At 34.6% G+C, this 27,899-nt stretch overlaps 1 protein-coding gene across 2 annotated transcripts in view; it reads left to right on the top strand.

The window, feature by feature from the left end:
• Window positions 1-26,946, top strand: part of BRD7 (bromodomain containing 7) — a 45,790-nt gene extending 18,844 nt beyond the window's left edge. The window contains exons 3-17 of one of the 2 annotated variants that reach the window (XM_072632177.1): window positions 1,513-1,642; window positions 2,044-2,101; window positions 3,977-4,121; window positions 8,786-8,896; window positions 13,876-14,060; window positions 14,962-15,085; window positions 15,638-15,713; window positions 19,094-19,201; window positions 19,532-19,667; window positions 22,407-22,518; window positions 24,313-24,369; window positions 25,052-25,166; window positions 25,679-25,822; window positions 26,041-26,184; window positions 26,706-26,946. In XM_072632177.1, the coding sequence (XP_072488278.1) occupies window positions 1,513-1,642; window positions 2,044-2,101; window positions 3,977-4,121; window positions 8,786-8,896; window positions 13,876-14,060; window positions 14,962-15,085; window positions 15,638-15,713; window positions 19,094-19,201; window positions 19,532-19,667; window positions 22,407-22,518; window positions 24,313-24,369; window positions 25,052-25,166; window positions 25,679-25,822; window positions 26,041-26,184; window positions 26,706-26,761 (1,701 nt within the window). In that variant the 3' untranslated portion in view covers window positions 26,762-26,946. The remainder of the gene's footprint in view (window positions 1-1,512; window positions 1,643-2,043; window positions 2,102-3,976; window positions 4,122-8,785; window positions 8,897-13,875; window positions 14,061-14,961; window positions 15,086-15,637; window positions 15,714-19,093; window positions 19,202-19,531; window positions 19,668-22,406; window positions 22,519-24,312; window positions 24,370-25,051; window positions 25,167-25,678; window positions 25,823-26,040; window positions 26,185-26,705) is intronic. The other variant, XM_072632176.1, reaches the window with a different exon arrangement.
• Window positions 26,947-27,899: the final 953 nt, after the last annotated feature.

Below are 27,899 nucleotides of genomic sequence, written 5' to 3'. Positions count from 1 at the left end.
CCTAGTAGAACCTAATCTTCTTATAGACAGAGACTTTTGTTTTTATCTTTAATACAGTGCATGAAGTAGGCACTTGACAAATATTTTTTGACACAGTAAAACAAATTTAAGAAATTATTGGAAAATAACATGGTAGTATTGAAAAGAGCACTGAACCTGGAATCAGAAGAGACTAAGTTTACATTTTCTGGTATATATGAGCTATGTGACCACAGAATAGTCACTTTTCCTATTTGAGTTATATTTCCTCATCTTTAAAATAGGGGTACAAATGTGTATGTGCCTACTGTCCCAGGTTATTCTGAGGATCTAATGACATTATGTATGTAAGGTACTTTGTTAATATTAAATTACTCTGTCAGTACAGATAGGTTTAAATATGTTTAGGTTAAATATATTTAAAAAATTAAAAGCAAATTAAGAAGATATTTTAATGATAATAATGGCTGAGGAAAAACCTGACATCTAGGTTCCTTCTTCCAATTCCAACTGTAGGAAACTGATAGAAATTTATAAGGTTAAAAATCATTCTCCAATGGAATAATGCTCACAAGATACACACACACACATACTAAGAAACACAAATTTTAATAATTAACTGATAAAAAAAGTTTCTGTCTCTGATAATGAAAGAAATTCTATATTAGCACATTTCCTAAATATCAACTTTAATTTTACATATATACAGATACAAATGGATACAGAATGGAATGCTGAGAAGTTTATTAATTCTTTTTTATTGTAAGAGAGGCATCATGAAATATAAAATGCTAGATTTGCAGTGAAGAAAACTTGGTTCACATACCACCGCTGACATTTACTAACTATATTACCATGTAGGCAAGTCATTTAACCTATCTGAACCTTAGTTTCCCCATCTATAAAATTAAGATTATAACAGTAGTACTTATCTCACAGAATTATTGTGAGAATCAGTAATACATTCTATAAGCTTAAAGCACCACATCAATGTCATTTGTTATTAACGTGAATAGTTCCAGTTATATGAGGGTTTGTTTTTGTTTTTTTGCTTGAAGTTGCTAGTGTATGTCTGTGGTGAAAATTATTAAAAAGACAAAGATAAGCTAGTAAAGCCACTCTTGATACTAGAATAAGACAGCCTGAGAGAAGAGTATTCTTTTCCTTTTGATGGTCTAAGGAAAGCAGTTTGTCTGACTACAAAGAACAGGGCAATGTTATTGCATGTCTGATGACTTCCATTTCAAAAATGGTCCAAAACAATAGACCTTGTCCCACTGAAAGAAGAATTTTATGAAGTAGTGTTTGACTCCCACTGTTTGAATTCTAGTCCAGTCTCTTTATAGACGTTTATTGTTCTACTCTCCTTTTTCCAGTAGATGGCAACAGAACCCATTTAGATTTTTCCTACTCAAGAAAATCAGTTTACTTTTGTTATCTGTTTTTTCATTCTGAAATTAATGTGAATCATGTGTGTTTAATAGTACAGATTCTGAAACCTTTCTGAAATATATGTATATATTTCTTTTCTAGGAGGATAGAAAAAAGCGAGATCGGGATCGGGGTGAAAGTGAGGCAGAAAAAGAACTTCAATGTCAAACTCCTATAAGACTAGAATTGCCCCCTGAGAAGCCTCTGACAAGTACATTGTCCAAGCAAGAAGGTGGGAATAGCTAAGAATTCACTGTTATGAGCAAAGTACCAATAAAGTAAAAAATTGCTTGAAGAGTTAAGGCCTGGAAAAATGGTTCAGTTTCAGTTAGTCAAAGCTTAGATTTTCTTAATTCAAAAAAAAAACCAAACAAACTTCTGTTTCTATCACATTTTATATTGAAATTTTTCAATTTAACTTTAATTTTTAATCTGTATTTTCAAACTAGAACCATTTGGAGCATGATTGAAATTTCTGTTCTTAAGCTTAAAAAAAGGAAAAACAAAGATAGATTATGAGGACACCAGAAGAAGTGTCTGATAGATAAGAGGCATCACGTGAAACTATATAGCTTAAGCTTTCTGATCTGAATATTCTGTTGTAAAACTTTTTTTCTTTTCTTTGTACACTAGAAGTAGAACAAACACCCCTTCAAGAGGCTTTGAATCAACTGATGAGACAATTACAAAGGTAAAGGTATATTTTAACATTTTACATTGAAATTGTACATTCATAACATAAAAGGTGCACTTTTTAAAGGAATTCACTTTTTAAAGCCTACAATATGTGGCCTAGATCCAAATTCAGTTAATTTTAAAGTGGATGATAAATACTATGCTTGGCAATAAAAAGTATCACAAGATGCTGAGTAGTCAGATATCCGCATTTGGGGTTTTTTTTAACTGGCAACTTGGAGACTGTTAATTGATGCATTTTAATGGCAATTTTCTCTGTGATCTAAAGTATTTTAATAATGTTAAAATTTAAGACCAAGAATAAGTAATACGTATATTGTGCATTTATTACTAATAGAGGAGGTGCCTTCTGTTTTTATAATGCCAGCTCTTCGTGTTTTGTGAATATTAATTACATACAGACTAAATTGTGGAAGATGTAAATAGTACTGTGTAACAAATAAAATAGAACTCCTCCTTTTAAATGCACCTTCCTAAGTCTCAGGTTTTAGCCTTGGCCAGCCTTTTCATTGTTGACCAAATTTTTTTTGTTAATCCAGATAACTGATTCCTGTTACTTATGTTTAAAGAAAACAATAGTACTTTATTCAGAATTTGTACTCACAAAATTTGGTTTGATTCTTTCTTCCAAAATTATATTTTGAAGTTTTGATCATTTGCAGAAAGATAATAATCAAATTTAGGTTAAAGCATGAATTTTAAATTAACCCTAATACCTAGCTTTTCTATGTGATTGTCATACATGATGTCCATTACAAAGAAATTCCCCAGAGAAAGTCCCTGGTGCTAAATATTCAACACATATAATTCAGCCTTGTCATGAAGTGCAAAAAGTATATTGGTCTGCCATCTTCTCACCTACTATACAGTAATAGACTAAATAAAACCAGTATCTTTTATTACTGCATAAAGCATCTTCTGTCTCCAAAGAGTAGAAAAATGGCATACCTCATAGTTACTATAGGCTGATAACTTAGTTTTAACAAACATACCGAAAGTTATACATTCAAAAATGTTGTCCCTTTCAAAGTCATAATACCATTATTTAAAACATACTTAGAAATTTTCTCTTTTTAGAACTCCCTTCAGAGTCTATATATAGCATATTGCATTGAATCTCAGTGGTAAAAACTTCATCTTTTGGTCACACCCAAAGTATGATGCTAAAATGATGAGATTTGTTTTCTTGTAAGATTCATGAACTCGTTCTGAAGGGAGTTCTAAAAGTGCCTGAAGCCATGAAAGCATCACTGGGGAAAAAAATTGTGTAGTAATTTACATTGACTATGTTGAAGAAGATAATATTCATTTTTACACGGAGGATGTTACTGTGTAGCACATAGACTATGTTCCTGGCTATCTACTGACTTTGGCAGGTGAATCTGGTAGAGGTAGCTTTACGGGCGGTAGATTGCTCCTTCAGGGAAATGAATGTAGTTGTGTATTGTTGTTTATTATGTTTATTACCTCTGCTCTATTTCCCATCTTTGAATGATGTGTATTGGGCGTCAGCTGGGTGACTGGTCTTGTTTATTTCTTTTATTTTGCTTTTTTCTGAAGTAGAAGGGTAATAAATTAAGTAGTCTGCATACTTAAGAGAAAAGGTCTGTATTGTAATAAAACTTGTTTGTAAAATATTAGTCCTATATTATTTACAGTTATACAATTATATACAATTACAAATACGTAATCTTTGTAAAATATTAATCCTATATCAGCTTTGTTTTAGTTTTTAAGTGAGAAACAGTTCTTGCCTTACTATGATTTCTTTCAACTAGGGAGAGCTTTTTCTCTAGTTTCAGCTCCTGGACCAGCAGAACCTTTTGCAGTAGAAATGAAAAATAAGATTGCTTCTTTCATATCTTCACAGAAAGGACCCAAGTGCTTTCTTTTCATTTCCTGTGACTGATTTTATTGCTCCTGGCTACTCTATGATCATTAAACACCCAATGGATTTTAGTACTATGAAAGAAAAGATCAAGAACAATGACTATCAATCCATAGAAGAATTGAAGGTAGTTATAATTTATTTGTATTTTCTGTGGGGAAAGAGACTAACCTACCTGTAACAGAATATAAAACTCTGACATCTTTATTCAGTCCAGAGCCAAACTTTTGGATTCTCTAAACCCTAAAGCTTGGTACAAATCTGCATGTCTGGTATTCAGAATATTTCCTATTGACCTTTTATTGTACAAAGAGTAATTTCTTTTTAATTTCCAAGACTTTATTTTCTGCCTCAGAAAACTTACGAGCTCTGTGAGAAAAAAAAAACAGATAAAATATATCATATGGGAGCTTTTTTAGAGTGAAATTTTGTATGACTGTAAATGTTTTTAAAATATTCTATTTGAGATTAAAAGGGGTATTAAATTTTTAATTTCAGGTAAAAAAATAAAATTATAGTTCAAATAAAAATGTAACTAGAACCAGTATTCCTTCCCTTTTTTGACCATTCAAGAAAACATGCATATTCCTGTAAATAAGCAGAAAATAAATTGGTTTGACCACAAATATTGTATAAGGAAGTAACTTGATTACATTCTTCCTTATTGCTCTTAAATTCCACATTATCTTTGTCAAATACCTTCCCTGTCTTCTCTGCCCCGCATTTTTAGGGGCAAGCCTTATAATAAGTAAACAGAAAGCTATGAAGATAATGTATATGTTTGTTAACAGTTATAGCTGAAGCTGATTTCACTTTTAGATGGTTGTAGTATCTAGAGTAGGAAGGAAGATATGTATTTTTCTGATATTGTCGTCTTCTAGAGAGGAGAAACCACATCGCTTTAAACTTCCTTTGTATAGACCCTATACAAATACTTAGCAGTTGAAGTAGTAAAGTAATTCTACCCTTTTTACTCTTTAATATTTTAGAAATACTTTTTGAATAAAATCCTAACTAGTGATAGAAGAAAAGCTTATCTGTACATCTCATCTTTATTCCTTGAGAATTGTGTCCTGTTTCTTTTCTTCTAGCCACATGTACAGTGAAAGGGTAAGTTGAGGAGAAAGCAAGATTATAGCACCTCAAGAAGCTTCCAGTGTGTGTTCTAATTTGAACATCAGTTTATCATAGTCAGTTTGTAAGTGCTCAGCACCTGCTATGTGCCTGACTAGGTATTGGTGAAACAAAAATAAAAATATAACAATACCTCCCCCCAACAAGATTACATTCTCTTGGGGAAGACTACATGTCTCGGTACAAATATATGTAATCAGTCAGTAAACATAGAAGTCTTACTCTGCAGTAGACTGTACTAAGTGCTGGGGATTCAAGGAAGGCCAAATAGACCCTGCCCTTGAGGAGCTCACAATCTGATACAAAATAAATACAAAGTAATTTCTAGAGTAGAGGAGCCATTTTTTCAGGTTACTGAGTTGCATTCATGTTCAAATAAACAAGAATTTCCTTGACAAAATAGGCTATAATCACCTAGTTAAACATTTCAGACCTTCAGTTTCTAACAGAAAAAATTTTTCTTAGTTTTCATTATATTTTTTAAGAAATTCCAATACATAAAATTATTTTCTCCAAAGATGTTTATCTTTGGGCAAACAAATTAAGATTTATCACACAACTGAAATGAAAGTAGTGTCTTGAGCTGCTTATAAAATTCAGCATTGTTTCTTGTGTTTTTCTTGGGGGGGGGAGCATAAAAAATTTTACTTTATTCATCTTAATCTTTTATAGTTAGAGAAAATGAATTCAGCAAATGTAAATACAAAAAATTCAGTTAAACTTACAGATCTAAATACTGACATACAACAGTTCATTGTAGATTTTTGCACTAAAAAAACTCCTTGGCAGATAAGGTTATTTATCACATTTTTCAGGGTAAAGGATCATTATATTTGAGGAGTATCTTGTGTATTATAATCTAGTTTTTAGTAACCTTTAAGCTGTATATATTTGGTTAGGAGAAAAGAAAAACAGAATGCGATTCTTTTTTTTAAATATTTTAATTTTTTAAATTAACAAGCATTTTTTATTAATCTGTACCTCCTACTAACCTCTCCCTTCAGCAAATAAAACAAACCTAAAATTAAAACCCTCAATATATAGCTGCTTAGTCCAATAAAACAAATTCTCACATTTGTTGTCCAGTCGTGTCTGACTCTTCATTACCCCATTTGGGATTTTCTTGGCAAAGATATTGGAGTTCCTTCTGCAGCTTATTTTTACGGATGAGGAAACTGAGGCAAACAGGGTTAAGTGACTTAGCCAGGGTCACACAGCTTAGTAAGTTTCTGAGATCATATTTGAACTCAGGTCTTCCTGGTTCCAGGTCTGGTAGTCAAAAAAGACACTGTGCTATCTCACTGCCCAGTTCCTACATTAGCTATATCCTAAAATGTAAGTTTCTTTCTGCATCCTAAGCTCATCAGAAGTTGAAAAGATGATTCATCTTCATTCTTTTGAACTTGTGATTTATCATTGCATTGATCAGAACTCTAAAATCTTTCAAAGTTGTTTTTCTTTTTAATGTTATGGTATAAATTGATGTATTTCTGCTCACCTCACTGTGTATCAGTTCATTCCAAATGGGGAAGAAGAATTTTTCTCAGAAATTGTCCACTTTGTTTCCTATGGTACAGTAATATTCCATTGCATTTATGTATCACAATTTGTTTAGCTGTTCCCCAATAGAATACACTTTTTGTTTCTGATCTTCAACTACCATGACAAAAAGCATGTGTGTGTGTGTGTAGATGTATATATACATATGTATTTGTACATGTAGGTGATTTTCCTCTTTCTTTGATCTCTTTGGGATATAGACCTAGTAGTGGTATCGTTGGGTCAAAGGACATACACAGTTTAATAACTTTTCTGGGCAAAATTCCAAATTGCTTTATAGAAAGGCTAGACCAGCTCACACAGCTCCGCCATCAGTATTCTAGTATACCTGTTTTTCCATAGCCCCTCCCAACATTTGTCATTTTCCTCTTTTGCCCATCTTTGCCAGTCTTAGAGACATCAGGTCAAACCTCAAAGTTTTTTATACAACTCTTAAAGAATCAAGATAAAAGGTATAGTTTTTTATTCTGTGACTGATTCAGATATGCCACAGGAAGTTAGGAAGGAAACAAGCATTTCTTAAAAACTTGCTATGTGCCAGCCACTTTACAAGCACCATGCATATATCATTTGATCCTCACAACAATCCTGTAAGGAAAGTGCTGTTGTTATCTCCATTTAATAGTTAAGGAAACCTAGACTGCTGGAGGTTAAGTGATTTAAACCAGGGTCACACAACTGGCAAGTTATCTGAGGCTGAATTTGAACTAAGGTCTTCCAGCTCTAGGCCTCGAGTTGTATCCACTGCACCATCTAGATACCTTAGACACGGGACTCATTATACTTTGTCAAACCTATAATCTAGCTGAGTACTTTGTTGCTAATAAAATTATACACACTGTATAAACCCTTAGTCAGTTTTTGTCTGCATATGATACAATTTTCCCCAAATCCCTTTACTGCTCACCCTTCCTCTCTCCTTCCTTTGTATGCTCCTCAGAAGTCTTTCTGCTATTTTAAGCTATTAAAGCCTAATGAAGTTGAACCTGTATGTATGTGTGCGTGTATATACATACATATATTTTTTAAAAACTTACTTCTCTGTGTAATAAAATGGCATTCTTTTTCAAGGAGGATCCAGTGCCAAATGTAACATGTATCCGTTTTAAACTTGAGTAGGTTTTGAGAATGCCACACATACTGTTTTTTTAAGTTTCAATATAGCACTCAACGTTGAGACTCCTGTCTTACTTCCAGCTTTCTCTGTGGTTTAAAGTGGAGCTGTAATTCTTCTTAACTGTTCATAGCTTTCATCTGTTCTGTGTTATCATCAACTCTCAAAGTGTTAGGGATATTTTAGTTATAGCTTGACGTGATTTTCTTCACATTCCCACAAATGAAATTTACCTGACTGGGCAAAAATGCAGGGAGTTCTCCAGTATATGCACATTAAAACAAAAATTTTAAAATTGCAAATAATCTAGACAGTAGTGATGCATGTAATAACTTATCATGATTGTATGGTTTATTTTACAGTGATAAGCTCTTTGTAATATTCCACAATATTTTGCTCTCAGTAGTATCCAAAATTAAAATATTAAATGAAAATATTGGTCTTATAACTATCCTATAGTTGTGGTAAAGAATGTTATAATATTTTAGCTCTGCCCCCCAGGTTCTACCCAGGTTTTCTAATGTAACAATCAAGTTAAGTTCTTCATTGTTTATATCAAAAAATCATTTTCCAAAATAACATATGTAATTTCCTTTCAACAAAGATGTTTCTTAAAAACAAAAAAAATTCTCATTTAGTGAGCAGTGGAAGGAATCTTTGAAGGATTCCGCTTCTTGACATTTGATTCCTAAAAATGTAGTTCTAGATTTTACATGTGACTGTTCCTTTGTGGAAAAAAAAATGTTGTAGCATGTTTAAATTACTTTTCAAATTGCATCTCTTTTAATTTGTTGATCAGTATTTCAGTGCTTTAATTGCCTGTGTGAGATTACCATTCAACAGTGAGAGAAATGAGAGGATTTTTTTTCATGATGCAAAAGGGAAGGGATTGAAATGTGTTTTTAAATGAGTTGAAGTTTGAGCAGAATGTATAATTTAAAAATATTCTTTGTGCATTTTCCTCCTTAAACTTCTCTTTACAGGATAATTTCAAACTGATGTGTAACAATGCTATGATTTACAACAAACCGGAAACCATTTATTACAAAGCTGCAAAGAAGCTGTTGCACTCAGGAATGAAAATTCTTAGCCAGGTAAAGGAAATCCCCTGTTATAAATGATGGAAATGAAATTTTATCTCTGTGCTTAAACTAAAATTAATATTCATAAAAAAGTTCTGAATTTATTTTCAGAGTAAAATCATTTTTGGAATAGAAAACATTAAAAGATGTGTTCTTTTTAAAAGGTGTGATGCTGAAGTGATAGGCAGACAGATAAAGGTAGAGTAACTGTAATTTGGAATTGATGCATTTAAATCTTTGGAGGGGCCAGAGCTTATATGATTTTGTTATAGCTTTCCTGAAGACACTTGACTTGATTGGACTGGTAAACACTTTTATTTATTCTGGACAGAAATATTCTAAAGAAATACCATGGGAAGTTCAGTCCTGACTGGGGTGAAATCAGAGACCTGGGTTGAAACCAGAGGATTCCTTCCCTTGCATGTAAGCAGAATCCTGACTGGGAGGATTGGAAAAAGGACCCCAATCCTGGGTTGCCTATGGGTTCAACCTGTCATTCCCAAAGTTCCTGGGGTTCAGGAGTGGGGTGGAGGGAATATGATATGAATGCCTAAATTGTCCATACTTCTAGGAGACACAGAACTCTTCCCAGTTATGACATGGAGACCAACTCCATGGTGAGCCCACCCCTCACATGCTAAATATTCTATATTTTTTTAAACAGAATTGTATTAGATGAGAAAAAAAATTCCAGAAGATTCCAAATTCCGAGAGATCTGATAATTTATGAGGCCTTTAGCAATATAAAATATTTTTCTTTATGATAAGGATATTCCAGGTGTTCAGTAGAATATTAATCCTGTATGCGTAACATACTAGAGACAAGGGAAAGCTATGTAGGAATTATATACAGTGGCTGACAGTCAAGAATTTATAGCATAGTTGGAAGAAACAGAATAATATGTACGTATGAAACAACCGATGAGTAATCACAAAGCAAACTAGATCAGAAGAGCAAACTCCTGATACAAACTGAATAACAATATTCAGAAATGAAAACAATGTTATTGTATTTAACAACAATATAAAAATTAGCATTTTAATAGGACAAAGAAAAAGGGAATGTTCAAACTATATCATTGGTAAGCTAGAAAGATTTTTCAAGATGGTGAATTTTGAGCTGGGCCTTGAAAAGAGAGAAGGATTAACAGAGAACAATTGGTTTTGTAACTCTAATTCATTTATCATGTGATATTGGACATTACAGATTTCTGTTAGTATCTTGTCCACATTTTTGGGTTCATTGAGACCAGAAAGTGCATCTTATATAAACTTTATATCACTATCCCTTAGACCTGAGAACAATGTTTTACAAACAATAGGTGTTTAATAAATATATGTTATTGGAAAGGAGAGGGAAGGAAGTAGTAGTTACATTATAGGAAAGATGTCCATAAAAGAAATAACAAGTGCTGCAGAAGGCATTAGAGTTTAACTTAACTGGAAATATCAGAAGGATTCAATAGAAGCGCCATGAATGATAGTCTTGAGAATGTGATCTTGACAAGGCAAACATAGTATTTTGTGTGTTAGCAAGAAGACTGCTAGAAGAGTGACATTGGAAACAGTGTTTAAGGAAGAATAAGTTGGTCTAGGGACTTCAGATGAGTAGACCAATCAGGAAGGGAAAGTATTATGATCATTCAGATATGAGATCATAAAAATAACAACCAAAGCAGGAGATTTTGGGAAAAGGACTTGGGATTTTAGAGATCTAATTCAACCCCATCATTTTACAGATGGGGGAAAATGAATCCCAAAAGGGTTGTCACTTACTCAAGGTCACACAGATAAGTAGCAGAGGTGAGATTCAAACTCACTTCTCTGATTTCAGACAGTTATTTTCCACACTATTTTTATATATTTTATATTTCCACACTATTTACCCCACATTGCCAAGAAAGAAACAAATATAAGAGATTTTTGGAAAAGAAAAATCAAATCAGAGTGAGTAGATATGGAAAGAAGGCAGGCGGTGAACAAAGAATAAGAAGGAATCAAAAAGTTCCTTAAGTTTTAAAGCTCAGGAACTTAAAGGATAATAGTAAGTTTTTTGACGTATGTACACAGAAAACTTGTGCTTTTCTGATTTACATAAATTCTATAGTAATCATTTATTGTTAAGAGTTCTACAACTAAAAAAATATCAAGGTATGCAGCTATCAAACTTTGTGTCTGCATGTTCTACTCTGAAAAATTCTTGAACCCAGTGAACTGGGAAAAGAAAACATTTAGACAGACAATTATTCTTGCCTTGCTAATATTTAGACAGCATCAGGTCCTGCCATGTAAACCAGTTTTCTTTCTCTGAGATGATTTGCTTAGGAAGAGAAAACGAGAAATATTTATCTCAGTATCCTCAGGAAAATCCCCAAATTCAGTCCAGATTGGGAAGCTATAAATGTCAGATGAATTATGGCATTGATTTTAAAATCTGAAATTAAAATGAACATAACAGTTAAGAGACTTTGGCATTCCTTTGTAAAATCAAATAATTTGTACTGTATCACAAGTGAAGGACTTTTGTTTCTTTACAAAGATAAAATGAAGCAACTTATAAACTCTCAAACGACTTTGATTATAAATTTTCTATTTTGTTTTTATTAATTTCTAAAAACACAGTTAAATTTTTAAGAATATTCTACTTCCTTTTAGAGCTTATAAAGTGTTGCTAAGACAAAATACAGAGAAAAAAACACTTTCTATTCTGTTTTCTCTTTTTCTTATTTGTCATCTTTTTTTTTTTCTCTGAATCTTTTCCTGTTGAGGAGCCCTACCCATCCTGTGCTATAGTTTCCTGTTCCCTCCACCCTAGATGGGAGGGATCATTACAAGTGATTTTCAAACTTTTATTTTAGTTCTCCTGAGTTAACTCTTCTTAAAAGCAGTAACACTGACAGCACATAGCATATTCTTTCATAAAAATAGTTTAGACCAGAAGTCAAACAATCGCATTTCTAATTGCAGCTTTATCATTAATTTGCTACAACATTAGATAAAATACTTACCCCTGTCTCAACCCTAATTACTTTCCTTATCAGTGAAATAAGTAGATTGGCCAAGATCTTTAAATTCCCTTATAGCTCTAAATTTTTATGAAAATTAGGTTTTCCAGAACATTGAGAACTTTTGTATTCTTTATGATCAGGCCTGTCAGTCACCCCTCTGTCTTTTCAGACACATCTGCACACAGGTGCTAACCATTAGAACCATCTCCATATCTGAATTATGAGTATATGTAGAATAATGTCTGTCACCTAACTAAGTGCTTAGAGGGAACGTGCACATGTACGCGTGTGTGTGTGTGTGTGTGTGTGTGTGTGTGTGTGTGTGTTCAATAGCCAGCATGGTTACTAGAATTTTTTTTTTGGACAGGACAGAACTAAATCTTTTCATTTCACTAAATTGCGTGATTCATAATTGATTTGTTAACTAAAGAGAAATTTAATACACCTATTGGCACACGTGCACCATACACACACACATACACACACACGTTTTAGAAACTAGATCTGTGGTTTCATTGCTGGAAGGAAAGAAAGCCCCTTTACCAGTGCAGGTTAACACATGCTCTGCAGTTTGTCTAGAGAATGCACAGAGTACACAACCAGTATGGGTCAGAAGTGGGGCTTAATCTGGTCTTTTCTTATACCACACCCAGTCCTCTGTTCTGCTATGCTGCCTCTTGTGTCAAAAATATAGACATTTAAAAATTAAACTTTGTAAGGTTTTGTATGTGTGTGTTCAAAAAAATACTGGAAATCATCATCATGTGGGTTCTGCTGATTTTTAACAATAAAAATTGGGGTTACCTCTAAGCTAAAACCTTTGTGAATTAGCTTTTTATCATTTTACATTGGCATTCAGCATAGGAGAAAAGATATTGGACTCAGAATCAGGAAGTTAGGGTTCTTGTCATGGCTATATGCCAGTGACTAACCACAAAACCTTGAGCAGGTTTTTCAACTTCTTAAGGGATTCAGTATCCTCATACCCAAAGTAATCTCTAAGAACCCTATTTTTCATTCAGTACCTAATCCCTGTATCAACACCTCCATACTAGGGTACCATATATTAAGTTGTAGCTACTATTAGAAATGAAGGTGTACAGTACATGGCAATGTGTGGAGCATAGGCTCCATATGCCAGCACACTTGGTTAGTCCATGTTTTATGCACACATATGACTGGGTATCTGGGAGGAGCTAAGCTTTCCTTCTAGGACTTGCCCCAGAAAGCATGACAGAGGTAATTGTAATATATTGCCATAGTTGACATTTGAAAATAAAATTCATAAAATAGAAGCAGAGAACTTCTTTGGGCAACTTAGGCAAAATGTAACTCACTACATTATGAGGCAGAAAATATAATAGCAGCCTTTTGTACAGCTGAAATTATATTATTTCCTCACAAAGAAAAAGTACCAAATCTTCCATAGATCCCTGTGTTTACTGAATGTGATGATTCAGTATCCTCAGTGTAGCATGTAATTAATATTGTTAAATAGCAGAATTTAATTTTTGGTAATACATATAACATTTTATTTTATTAAGTAAGATTTGATTGATTTTTTTAGGCCTGCAAGCTATACTTTTAATTCCTACTTTTTCTTACATAAATATTTTGAGACTTTGTCAAAGTAAAATAAAGAATAATTGCCCTAAATGTTTTTCTTTTACCACTTTACTGGTTCAAAAATCTTTTAGAGAAGAACACACAGCAACTCCTAGTTTGAGTTTGTTTTGTTTTTTTTTTGAAGAGCTGGACCTTACTATCTGGGTCTCTAAATATAATGCTTCTTGGTACAGTTGTGTTCTGCTTTTAATTTTTTGACCGCTAGTATTGTCTTCCCTAGTTGACATCGTGCTAAATAGCTGCAAAATGTTTGATGTGTAAACTGTCTTTGGAAAAGTTTACTTAAGAGAGGATTAAAACAAGAAGGCACTAATAATATTCTTATATATATATGTATATATTATTTTTTTTTTGTAGGAAAGAATTCAGAGCCTGAAACAGAGTATAGACTTTATGGCTGACTTGCAGAAGACCCGGAAGCAGAAAGACAAAATGGAAATACAGCAGAGTGGGGAAGACAATGGCTATCTGCTAAAAGATAAAGATGATTCTTTGGACAATGATATTAAAGTTTTCAAAAGTCCAAATAAGGAAAATAAAAAGTAAAGCACTTCCTTAAATTATTGTAGGCAAATAACCAAACTTTATTGATTGTAACTAAGGAAAGTTAAGGCATGATCATTGTGTTTTAACTGTCAGATGGAATATGTCCTGGAGTATGGAGCTGTCAGATGGACATCCAGAAAGTCTGACTTAATAACATGTTACTCTCATCCCTTTTCCTTCTCTCTCCTCATCTCCATAGGAAGTAGTATTATATGATTGTATAAACTGAGTTTAAAAAGCCATTTCAAATAGGTTTTTTATTAAGGTAGTTAAGAAACATGTTAGCAACCAAATATTGCCAGGTTTTTTTTATTAAATTTTACTTGTATATGGTTTATTTAAATACAATAATGAATAAGCCCAAGTATCATCATAGCACTTCTGAAACAGAAGAATAGTGAAATATCTGTGAGTACCACTCTTCTCCCTACCCCAATCATAATATCTGGTATTTAGCTCACTTTAACTATTTGGAAAAGGAATATATAAAAGATTCATTTCATTGCACACAGGAACATTACTACCAAATGCAACTGTGACGAAAATGAACATTTTTCTGAGTCTCACTGGCCAAAAAAACCCAAAACACCACAACACCGTGAATTTTTAAGAATCAAAATTATATTTTTCTTGTTTTGTTTTTTAAAGCTTGAGACTGAATTCATTGTAAGGGCTGTACCATTAATATTATTACTAAGAACACTGAAGAGAAAACTAAGTTATATTTTGAGTTTGAATTTCTCATATTTACGGAGTTTTACCAAATGATGAAGGAATTTTCATTTGGCAGCAAAAGGACACATTTCTCCATTGTAGTTGTATCTCTACTTGAAATTCATTTGAATACTTTTTCCATTTATTTCTCTTTTTTCACTTGGTATCACTGTGTGTTTTCAGGAAAGACAAAGATTTGCTTGAAGATAAACTTAAAAGCAACAACTTAGAAAGAGAACAAGAGCAAATTGACCGCATTGTTAGAGAATCCGGGGGAAAGTTGACCAGAAGGCTTATAAATAGTCAGGTGATGAATATTTTCTTGCCTTTTCTATTGCTTGCTCCTCCACTCTTGTTGATTCTCATTATTATTTTATGTCCATTTTTTAGACTTTCACTATCTTGATTCCATAAGTTTTATTCATCCTTTCCAGTCAAAAAAATCCTCAAAAAAAGTAATTATATTTTGTATATAAAATATCCTATTTTCTTGTTAAATTTTGGTGAATTGCTTTGTTAATATACTCCAAAATGAAACAGTACTTATTTCTTGTAACTGAATCTTATTGCTAATCTTTTTTCTTTGTAAATAATGTTGTTTGATGATAATGGACTTAAAAGTGAAATACTTAAAATCTACATGACTTTTTACAACATCATTTCTAGGTGCCCCTTTATACTGAGCAACATTGTACATGTGGACTTGGAAGTTTAATTAATAGTCATGTTAGCTAATTGTCATGGCATTAATTTTAGTTAAAGCTAAAGCCAAACTTTCTCCTGCTTTATGTCATATGTCTGAAATCCCCAGAGTATAAGACAGTTTAATCCTTCATTTCAATGTTTTATTTCATTTTAGTGTGAGTTTGAAAGAAGAAAGCCAGATGGAACCACAACATTAGGACTTCTTAATCCTGTTGACCCTATTGCAGGAGGTATGTCTGTCAAACAGAAAAGCAAGCTAAAAACCTGATACTGTATTCTTAAATCCATGCAGGTTACTGATAGAAGTTAGTGTTCCTTCATAATAGTGTCAGAACCAACATTTTATCCCTAAAAAACTTAGCTAGCCAGTGTGTTACATACTAGAGATTTGTCAGTGATCTCTAACTTAATTTCCAGTTAAACCTAAAATAAGTACATATAAAAGATGGACCTTCACTTAGAAAATAAAGAAACTTCTAGAACATTTAGCATATGTCTTAGTCATGATTCCCAATCATAGTTGCAAATAACCTCATGGGTGTTTCCATTTATCTCAAGAACTATCTCTAAAGCTTTAAATTCTCAAAACAAATTTATATTAACCTAGACGTATCAGTTTTATGAATTTTACACAAATTGCCAGAAAATTTTTAAAATGACAGGAAGAAGTGGTGCCTTTTCTAAACAATCAAAAGTTCATTTTTTTGTCTCCAGACCCCTTCTAGGTGAGCGTCATAGCAGAGGGGTTTTTTTTTTTGTTTTCTTCCCCCCTCAAAATCAAAAGTTAAACCAGTGGTTATAGCCTCCTGGATACATTATTGTCAGTCAGTAGCATCAGGCAGTACCATATAGCACTATCTTTTTATATATGTGTGTATGTATATGTGCGTGTAAGTGGGTGGGTGTATATAGTCATGCAGTGCTAGTATAAGAAGTTGGTATCAATCTTTTTTAATATCCTCATCACATCTTTTAATATAGGGTATGAAAAACCTAAAATTAAATTTTTTAAAGCTTTTAAATCAGTTTTAGAGGCTTTAAGTTTATTCCTTATTTGGCAACCACTCTCACAAGTAAAGTAGATGTGTGGGATTGATATCTATGCTAGAACATAATACTTTTGCAGTTACAAAGTAGAAAATAATCTTTCCTTACTATGCTACAAATTCTTGTCCTCTCATTTGAAAAAGGGACCCTCTTTGACATCTGGCCAACTACATCTGTCTCTCACCCATTTCTAGTCATTCTGAGGGCTATTCTGCATTGATTTTTCCAGCATACCTTTTCTCCTGCCCTCAGGCTTATGGATCACTTCTTGTACAGTGCTGGGTTAGAAGAAGATGTTTCCTGTAGCTTTTCATTGACTTTCTTGTTCATTATTCAATCTAGTGTCTGCTTTAGGGTTTTGATAGAGTAGATATGCTGGAGGCAGGCTGTCATTTTACCACTCAGGCAGCCAGCTTGGCCAGCGAATTAATTTACTTTTAAAGAAAATTCACCCTGGACTAGGAAGGAGTCTGGAGACCTAACTTGATTTCCCAGATCTTCTATTCTAGCTTTGTGATCTTTGGGCCAGTCACTTGACCTGTCTAGACCTGAGTTTCTCCATTTGTAAAATGAGGGAGGGTCCAAGGAGTGTTGCTGGAATTATATAGGCCAAGTTTTTCTCCAAGTTTACCTATTCAGTACTCCAAATTTTTCTGGTTACATCATACCCATTCCCCACATCTTAATTTTAAATACTTGGTTAGAGGCAGATAGGTAGCACAGTGGACAGTCCAGATACCCTGAGTTCAAATGTAGCCTCAGACACTAAATTAGCTGTGTGACCCTAGACAAGTCACTTAACCTCTATCTGTCTCAGTTTCTTCATCTGTAAAATGGGAATAATGACAGCATCTATGTCGTGTTGCAAAGATAAAATGAGATAAAATTTATAAAGCACTTTGCAAACCCTAAAGCATTATGTAAATGCTAGCTATTATTATCATCATTATCATGATGATTTACATAAATTATATTTCTAAAAACTGTCTACCTGATTGTTCTGTCACAACATGTATCAAAGAAGGGACTTAAAACCCACCTCTTCCTGATTCCCCATTAAGCATCTAGTATGTGGTAGAGTCTAAGGAGACAAAGACAAAAATGAAATCATCCTAACCCCCAAGGAGCTTACATTCTATTAAGAGAGACATGAAATATATATTTAAAAAATATATGTACAGGATAAATTTTTTAGAGGGAAGACACTAGCAGCTGGAGCACTAGGGAAGGCTTCATATGGGAACTGTTGCTCAAGCAGACTTTTAAAAGAAATAAGGGACTGTGAAAGGCAAAGGTGAGGGGAAAGAAAGGCCAGGGCAAAGACTGGAAGAAAAAAAATGAAGTGTGTTAAAAGAAATCTTAAGCTCCTCATGAGTGAGGATGGTGTCACTTAGGATGTTTTTATTTCCTGGCTGTCAACACAGTGCTTTGGTGTGCAGGTAGTAGGCAAGTGCTTCATCATTCTTACAGAGTAGTAGAGGAGCAAGCAGCAAGAAAGCCAGCATTGCTACTCTGCAAAGAGGGAAAGAGGAGCGTAGAGCAAGACTGGGGCTTTAAAAGCAAACAGAAGTTTATCTTTCATCTTAAAGGTGGCAGCATTGGAGTGGATGAGAGAGGAATATGGTCACATCTGCGCTTAAAGAAAATCACTTTGGCAGTTCTCTGCAAGATGAATTGAAGAAAGGAGAGATTGGAGGCAGAGAGACTGGTTAGAAGGTAGCTAGCTCAGTAGTTCCAGTGAGAGCTGCTGAAGGCTGAACTAGGGTGGCAATGGCAGTATGGACAGATGCAAGAGATAGAGGTAGAAACAGTGACATTTGACAACTGATGGGATAGGTAAGGTGAGAGAATGTGAAGAGTCACAGATAATATCAGCATTGTGAACCTGGGTCTCTCCATTATGCCAAACTAGTTTTGTTTTGTTTTTTTAAGGAAGCCCACAATAACTTCTTTTGTGGGAATTTACTACCTTACTACAAGGGAGAGGTTTTTTGTTTGTTTTCAGATGGGCAGAACAAGCAGGGAGGGAAAGAAGGAAGAAAAGTGTCAATGAAACTTTTTTAATGAACAGGAGGGGAAATAGCCAAGCAGGATAACTTTTAGAACAGATTATTAACCTCTTTTGTGACGTGGACCCCTTCTCAAAATAATGTTTTTGAATGCATAAATAAAATACATAGGATTACAAAGGAAGCCAATTATGTTGAAATACAGTTATCACAACTTTTTTTTTTCAAAAAAAGTGACCACAAGTTAACACCTGTTTAAAGCTAACTTAGTAAATTTGACGTGTGTAATTTTTAAGTGGTATGTAATGAGATCCATGGTTTCATATATGAAACTTTTTATGTTCCTTTATTTAGAAATGTTCAGGTTTGTTGATAATTGTCCAATTCAGAAAAAGAAAAGTTTAAATCTTTTTTAAAAAAAAAAAGTCTACAATGTTTGTTCAACCTTTGAGTTTTAATTGTTTAAGATGAGCCTTGATATTAGATACAGCAGTAAATTTTGTTCTTCAGACAGCTACCTGCTTACCTGTCTCATGCCTGAATTTATTCTTCAGAACCTGGCTACTGCCCTGTAAGATTGGGAATGACAACAGGAAGACTTCAGTCTGGAGTTAATACACTGCAGGGATTCAAAGAGGACAAAAGGAATAAAGTTACTCCAGGTGAGATAGTAGTTTTTGTCCTTCTCCTTTTAGTTGCTAGAGGGAGGAGGAAGTTGAGAAAGAAAACGCCCTTATATCCAATAATTTGGGCAAAGTCATGTAACCTTATCTGTTTTTAAATATATTTTTCATATTGTCAAAAATTGAACGTCAACTTTAAGAATATTCTTGAGGCTATTGACTTTTATATATAAGATGTAACTGTGACTATCTTTGGAAGAGGGAAAAAAAATTAGACATATTCAGTTTAAGGCAGTAATCAACAGAAATGGGCTGTTTCGTGTTGTAAAAAAGCAAAGTAGTAGTGTTGGGTTTTTTATTATTCAACAGTGTTATACTTGAATTATGGACCCTACAGTTCTTATGCACCAAACTATGATTCCACATTTGCAAATATCAGCAAGGATGATTCTGATTTAATCTACACAACTTATGGGGAAGATTCTAATCTTCCAGGTGGTTTCAGGTGAGTCACTAATTCATCAGTATTCTGGTACTACAGTTTCCTAAAATAATTACATGCCAATAAGATTTGTGTTTATGTACCTAAAATTCTTCTGTTTGAATTACAAAATTATCCATATGCAGAGAGTGCCCAACTTAACTGGGCCCTTTAAATATGAATTGCTATCCTTGGGATTTCTATTTCCTTCTCCCAGTTTCTCTGTCCATTCAGCTTCTCACTTTTCAGGGATGAAGTGACAGAACTGACTGAGAAGGAGGAAGGGTAGGTGAATCTCAAAGGCTTTTTTTCATAACTCCCATCCAGCTGGCCCAGCCCCAGCCTCCCTCTAAATTCGACAATGAAATGCCTAAAACAGAAAAAGTTTGTTTTCCTCTGAATACAGTAATATTATATCAGTCTTTTGTAAAGTGCCCAATGGAGTATCTTCCCCTACCAGAACAATTTTTTTTCTTATTTGTGGGAGGAAAGGTAACAGTATGGTTATGATGAAGTCTTGTTAACTCCTTTTTTATTTCCGGTTGTTGCCTTTAGAAAGTCTTCTGGGGGTTGTGTGCGTCCTTTAGAGTGAAAAGGATAAGGGTAATGTTGTTTATTTCTAGTAGGTTGGTCAAGAGAGAAACCCTGGCCAGAAGCTGCAGAATGTAGGATTAGAAAAGGGAGTGGGTGAATACTTTTTCTTTAGAACAAAAAAAGGAGGTAATTGGTCAGAACCAAGAAGTATCCCCAGGGGTTTATACCAACAAGAAGCCCCAGGACTGAGGCTATGCATTGTAAGCTCCCTCATTCCCCCTACCCTGTACCTCAGAATTACTCTTATATGTTGTCATCCATCTTCTTCTGTGCTCCAGTATTTGAAGAAGAGGTGGGCTTGCCAAGGCTAAACCTTCAACTTGTACACTTAATCCTATTCCCTTTAGTTTCCTCCAGGAGCTACCTCTTTCTGCCTTTCTTATTCTCATCTTTAATCTCTTCTTAGCTATTGCATCTTCCCCACTACCTACAATACTAAAACCACCCCTATACTTAAAAAAACTTTCACTTGATCTTGCCTTCACATCAAGCTATCCTATGTCTATCTCCTTTCATAGCTAAGCACCCAAAAAGAGTTAGCTACACTCAACATCTCCACATTCCTTACCTCTCATTTGAAATCTGGGTTAGTTCTACCACTGGAATGAAACTTCCCTCAGTGGTTACCAGTGATCTCTTATCAGCTGTGTTTAACAGCCTTTACCCTTCATTCTACATAACATTTCTGGAGTTTCTTATAATGTTATCCAGCTCCTCCTCACTGGTTTTCCCTGACACTGCTGTCTCCTGGTTCACCTACCTGTCTAACCATTCTTAACTTGTTTGCTGGATTGTCATACATAGTCTGTTCCATAAGTATTGATGTCTTCCAAGTCTGCCCTAACCTTTCTTCCCTCTCTACGTCATTGTAGTGATCTCATCAGCAGCCGTAAATATGGCTCATAGTAAGCACTATATAAATGTTAGTTGTTACTACGTACAACTACGACTACGACTCCTACTACTGTAAGACAGATGATTCCCAAATCCAACCCTTCTCCCTCTCCTGCACTCAAGTTCCAAATCAGCTTCTGAATATTTTAGCCTAGGTGTATGTCTCAGGTTTTACACATCTAAAACAGAACTGATGATCTTTCCCGCTCAATCTGCCTGTGCTTTAGACTTGCCTCTTTCTCTCTGCAAGGTACTATCATCCTCCAGCATGCCCATGTTCAAAATCTTAAGGTCATCTTTAACTTTTCCCTTTCCCTCACCTTCCCATAACAATTGCCAAGTCTTGATTAGAGCTCAAAATCTCTCACATCCACTATTCTAGTTCACGGTATTATATCCTCTTGCTGGACTATTGTAATAATCTCCTTGCTAAGGAGGTTATTATAATTATACTCCTTCTACTTGCTTTTCTTCCATCCAGCCTCCACACAGTTGCCAAAATAATTTTCCAGAGTCAGTGATCTAGCCATGTCACTACCTTGCCTGAAGATTTTGAAGGCTTTTGTTTCCAGGATAATCTGACCTCTAAAGTTCTCCATTGTCTGCCTACAACTTATCTTTCCAGGCTTATTTCTATTATTTCCCTTCATGCTATTCTAGCAAAACTGGATCCAAGCTGCTTCCCAAAACTATAATTCTATCTTCCACCCCCATAACTGGCCTTGCCTGAAATGTACTCTCTTCTCTCCTTCTGTCCTTATCTTCCTTCAAGGCTCAAGTGTCACCTGCTCTCTGAAGCCTCCCCTGGTCTCCTCAGGTTGTCAGGGTTCTCTCACCCCTCAAGTTTCCTTATATTTATTTACCTGTCTTCTCTCCTCCTTCCTCTAATAGGATGTTAGCTCCTTAAGGCCAGGGATTTTAGATTTTTTTTCTTTCTCTAGCACCTGGCACACAGCAGGTATTTAAGAAATATTTATTGAATGAAATGATATACAGTTGTATTTCGCTTGCAGGTAGTATAAACCTTCCATATCATTCCCGTTAACATTTCAATAAGTGTATTCATTATATTCTGTCCCCCTCATCATACAGTAGTAAAGAGATCACTAGAAAATAAGAAAACTTTAGTCCTATTGAACAAAATTTTAGATATTAGAATAATTGATCCTTAAGTTATGTTGACTTTCTCTGTGTCCTGTGTTATTAGCCATGGTAGACAAGATTAGGCCTATAGAGATAATATATGTGAAAGTTACTTTTACAATTCTTTTCTAGTATCCATGAGTTTTTGGCTACATCACAAGATTATCCCTATGTTATGGCAGATAGTTTACTGGATGTTCTGACAAAAGGAGGACATTCTCGATCCCTCAGAGAGCTTGAAACGGTAAGAACTAATTAATAAAGATAGAACAATTCATCATGATTCCCAAACATCAGTCACTCAGTATTATGAAACTGTGGCATTAACCAATATCAAAACCAAATTCCCTTCATCTTAAAAAAACAGCCCCACCCAGGGAAGGTGGAGGTCATGGGTGGAGGACAATGAGCGGAAACTCATAACTCAGCTGCCAGGATTTCTGGCCTAGAGACTTTTGAAGTATTGAACTTGAACTTCAGTCTACATTAATTTTCCTCATTCTTAGGAGTATAGGATTTTGAAACAGAGTTTGTATATTAACTTGTTGAAATTGAAGTGGTTTATAATTATGTAGATCGTACTTTTTCCTTTATCAAACACACAGTTGTGCATGTAAACAGGAACTTAATCCATCTCCCAGCTGCAAACTAAGAGTTAGAATAGTTTCATGTGGCTACAGTTACTAGTAGGGGTAACTAGTGGATAGAACGCCAGGCCTGGAGTCAGGAAGAGTCAGACACTTATTAGCTGTGTGACCCTTGGCAAGTCCCTTAACCCTATTTGCCTTAGTTTCTTCATCGGTAAAATGAGCTGGAGAAGGAAATGGCAAACCACTCCAGTATCTTTGCAAATGGGGTCCCAAAGAGTTGGACACAACTGAAATGACTGGACAACCACAGTTACTAGTGAGGTAGGGAAAAGTTTTCTTCACAAAGTTTGTGTTGCTTTTACTAGTGAAGCTTTCATGCTTCCTCTGCAGCTTCTTGTGCCCCAAGAGGCCCTAGAAAGATGCACTAAGTGCCAAGAACACTTTCATAGTTGTGCTGATGTTCACCAACTTCCTCTTTCTGTACACTGCTGCTGCCTGCTGCTGTTCTTTGGGGGCTAACAACTCTTCAACTTTGCTGCTCAGAGCATATTAATGGCCAGTCGATTGCTATGTTTAGATAGAGGAAGAACATATCCCTCTTCTCAGAAATTCTGATAAACCTCTTTGTATACCCTACTTAAGTGATATTTCTACTAAATTTTTCATCATTCCAGAAGGGTATATTTCCTCTCCCAAAAGTTTGAATTAATAGAGATTTAATATAATTTCAAATTGATGGTTTATATATATCATTTGACTTTTTAAGTATGGGGCCCTATGGAAACAAAGATATACTTTGAAGGCCATTTTTTTTCTTCTGAACTGAACATTAAATAAAATTAGCATTTTGAAATATATAAAATAGAACAGAAAAGAATTGAGCGTGAAGTCATGTAATCTTATTACATACAGCTTGCTTTTCCTTTCAAATGTATAATAAATTAAACAGCGTGCAAAGTTGACCTTCTTGTTGTCTATGTTTCTTTCTGGCCAACCTTCTGTACTGGTCTGTGCATTTTAAAAAATGTTTCTCCCCCCAAAAAAGTGTGACCTTTTCTTTTGCTTCTATACAACCCCATTACTAGATTCTCTTTCACCAGGCCACTTTCTAAGAGTCTAAAGAAGAGAAAATTCCTCCTCTGTGGTAAGCTTAAGACAGGTGAACATATCACTTCTGCTAACAGCAGACTGTAAAGATTCTCTTCTTTCCATTGTCCTTGGTTTATCAGACTAAAAACTAAAAGGTTGCAGTTTTGTGGCAGTTTTCTAAGCATCTATTTCATTTCAAAGCATCATTTTTAAATGTCTTAATACAGTATATTCTGCTTATTTTTTGCTATATGTCTAATGCCTCTTAATTTTACAGCATGAACAAGTGTTCCTGTTCTACCAGTTTTCCTTTTTTATTGATGTAACAATAGAAGATTCTTCTTTTCTTTTACTTCCAGCCAGTACCTGAAGGTGAAATCCAGAATGGTAGTCTTGACAATGCAAAAGACATGGAGGTGACTGTATCATTTTTTAAAATATATTTATCTGAAGAATAATCATCTAATAGGCTTAGTTAGTAACACTGTATATTAAAATGACTGCTGTTGTCCTAGTAACAAACGCATTTTCTAGGTTGATCTGTTCCTAAGAAGAAATAGAATTTAAGTGTTTTGTAGAATCAAAACTAAAACCTCAGTATTTTAAAAATAGATTTCATTCTCCCAGGCGGTCCTGATATCTTGCCTCAGAAGCTATTAAACCTCTTACATTAACTATCTCATCTTAAAAACTCAAGCATGATCACGTTATAGACTAATAGCAAAGAAATATCTCTTTTAACACTAAGAGGATGAGTTAGCAAATCCTTTTGTTTTCATATTAAAAATTACAAGTCAAACAAAATGGTAGGTTACTCCTGATCTAGAGGAGATTACATTAAGAAACAGCACATTTACATACTGTAGATGATAAGATTTACAGACATATTTTTGCTCAGGTTTGTGCTTAGCATCTTGAAAGTATCCTGCTTATGAAACCATTTTTCTAGACTCAAAAATTATGATTACTGAGTAAAAATATGTGTCTAGGCAGAGTTCATCCATAAAGTATCCTATTCATCTTCTATTTGCGATCATCTAACTTAACAGGCTTAAACAATTGGAGGAGGGTTTTTGTTTTTGTTTTCTTTTTTGACAGGTTACAGAAATAGACTCATCTGGCTCTTTGGACTCTAGCACTAATAAGGACAGACTTACAGCACTAAAGGCAGTCACAAACTTTGGAGCCCAGATTGAGATTTTTGACTCTGAAGGTGAGTGTCCTGATAGCAGTGGTGAAAATAACCATAGAACACTGATAACACACCAAGATCTAATGTCACATGAGAGCGAGCAGTGGTGTCCAACCTTTATGCTGCAAGCCTCTCAGAAGGACATGGAGTTCCTGCTAGAGGTCTACAACTCTGCATGCATGCCCAAAACTGTCATTTTAAATTTTATCTCGCTCCAACATTGTACAGAATAAATGCAGATATTGAAGGGAAAGGGGGGAGGAATCGTAAGTTTTTTTATGATAATTTTTGCCCATATTCAGAAGTTAGGAACTACTACATTTTTGACCCTGAGTAAGTAATAGGTAATCCTGGGTACGGAAGCTGAGCTTATTTGACCAAGTTCATTTGTATTCTTCCCACAAGAAAGGTAATGTATAAACTTTTTGCACTTAATGACAAAATCACATTAGAGCCCTGCATGGTGTTAAACATTGGGTGAATGTTTCTTGCAGGCCTCACTTTTTTCAGCATGTTTCTTTCTCACAACCCAGAGGCTGAAGTATTCCAGAGGAAACTTGATGAAACTACCAAATTACTCAGAGAACTTCAAGAGGCTCAGAACGAACGTCTAAGTACCAGACCTCCTCCTAATATGATTTGTCTTTTGGGACCATCTTACAGAGAAATGCATCTGGGTATGTTGGTCATCTTAGTAAAAACATGGCAGTATTAGGGGGTTTTGTTATAATTGATGAACTTACCAAGTAGTGATATGAACAGATGAGTGCAAAGTGCCAAACAAAGGCAGGTACAATTTGTATACTTTTGGATTTGAATGAATTTATCTCAAGAAACAACAGTGTTTAGTATCACAAATTAAACTTCCATTTAATTTCCATGCTCTTTTCCCTAGCTGAACAAGTGACCAATAATCTTAAAGAACTTGCGCAGCAAGTAACCCCAGGTGACATAGTGAGCATGTATGGAATCCGGAAAGCAATGGGGATTTCTATTCCTTCTCCTGTTATAGAAAACAGTTTCATAGATTTAACAGAAGGTGAGTTCCTTTTTTCCCCTGGTTTGAGAAATCTACTTCCTTGATTTGAGCAAGGCTATATGACTTCTCAAGATTTTGCTCATCTCTGTCTTACATGTCCAGTGAGCAGTGTGTGTGCTTCACAGAACACTGATAGGAAAACACAATCCTTATCAGTCCTCTTCCATTTGCTGCAAATGTATAATTCCATGAAGTTCTGAACATTTAAAACTACTACGGACTTTAAGTGTTAGATATAAACTAGTTTTGACTTCTTCGCTTTTTGTAAAGAAATAGTTAAACAATCTTGCTAGTAAAGGTAACATATCTTTGCAGAGGTAGGATTTTAATTTAGTGGTGTTCATGCACCTTTTTAACGAAGAATTTTACATTTTCTCTCACATACAACCTAAGTCATTAAGAATGGCTCTTGACACTTTTTATGGTCTGATATATACATACGCACACACATATACATATATATTCTATTTAAAAGAAAATTCTGAATAAAAATAGAAGTCCATGTATTTTTTTTCTTTCAGATCTTGAAGAACCAAAAAAAATCAGCACCACTGACTGTGGATCTGATGGAATTTGAAGTTATAACAGTGGTATATGATTATATATAGTGTACATAATTTTTCATTCTTAACTTGGAAATTTTTCAGGGCACGTTAAATATTTGTAAATTGTGTTTTTAATGAGTTGAATTTTGGAACAATTAATTTTAGTGTTCCAGAGATAGAACATGTGTTAAAGTAATAAATATGAACCTTGAATTACCAGGTATGTTATTAATAATTTCAGTCACAACTTAGCACCTTATTTTAAATCATTTTGTTTAAGCACCTAAACCAAGATGTCTCTAGGGTCAAATGTGATGTTTTCAGTACAAAAAAAAATCTCACCAAAGTTCATGGTATTAAAAAATAAAGCAATTCAGCATCATAAACACATTTATTTAATAGGTAGAGCCAAGCTATTCCAGAAATACAAAATTAATCCAGACACTTGGGTTATTCATATTTGCCATAGTCCCTAATTTCTCTTAGGGAAATTGGACCAAATTAGCTCCCAATTTTAAAAGTGTGAAACAGTGAGGAAAAAGACGTGATCATTGCTGCTAAGAAAAAGTTGCTTCATGTTCTTGCGGAGTACACTGAGGCAGCTGGTGAAACAGTAGAGCCCAGGCCTCAGTCACTTACTACCCATATGACCCTGGGCCAGTTACTTAACCTGTCTACCTCAGTTTCCTCACCCACAAAAGGGGGATCATAGCAGCACCTACCTCCCAGGGTTGTTGTGAGAATTCAATGAAATGATAATTGTAAGCTGTTAGCATAGTGCCTGGCATAAAATAAGCACTATATAAATGTGCACTATTATTATTTTTTATTATCCCAGAGAAGGAGGTGGTCTGACATTGTCACCGGTGGCAGAACTGGGCATATGTTTCTGAATAGCACTTAGGGTCTCTTCCTTAACTGAAAAAAATTTTTAAACTGCTATTTTTCCACTATTACACTATACAGAACTTTTTTGGGGAGGGGGGTGTTAGGAGGAAGGGAAGACATCCATGAAGAATTCCTTCTACCAAGGCAGATCTGCAGCTGCTCTGATACACGTCTTAGAGGGTGCCGCAGAGGCAGTGACAGGTTAAGTGACTTGCTTTGACTCACGCAGGCAAAACTTGAATCAGGTCTTTCTATCACTAATCCACACTTCCTCTCAAGAGC

Source organism: Notamacropus eugenii, chromosome 1 (genome assembly GCF_028372415.1).
Source record: "Notamacropus eugenii isolate mMacEug1 chromosome 1, mMacEug1.pri_v2, whole genome shotgun sequence".
NCBI classification, from domain to species: domain Eukaryota; kingdom Metazoa; phylum Chordata; class Mammalia; order Diprotodontia; family Macropodidae; genus Notamacropus; species Notamacropus eugenii.
The sequence above is the reverse complement of the archived record's forward strand: the minus strand, read 5'-3'. Positions and strand labels throughout refer to the sequence as shown.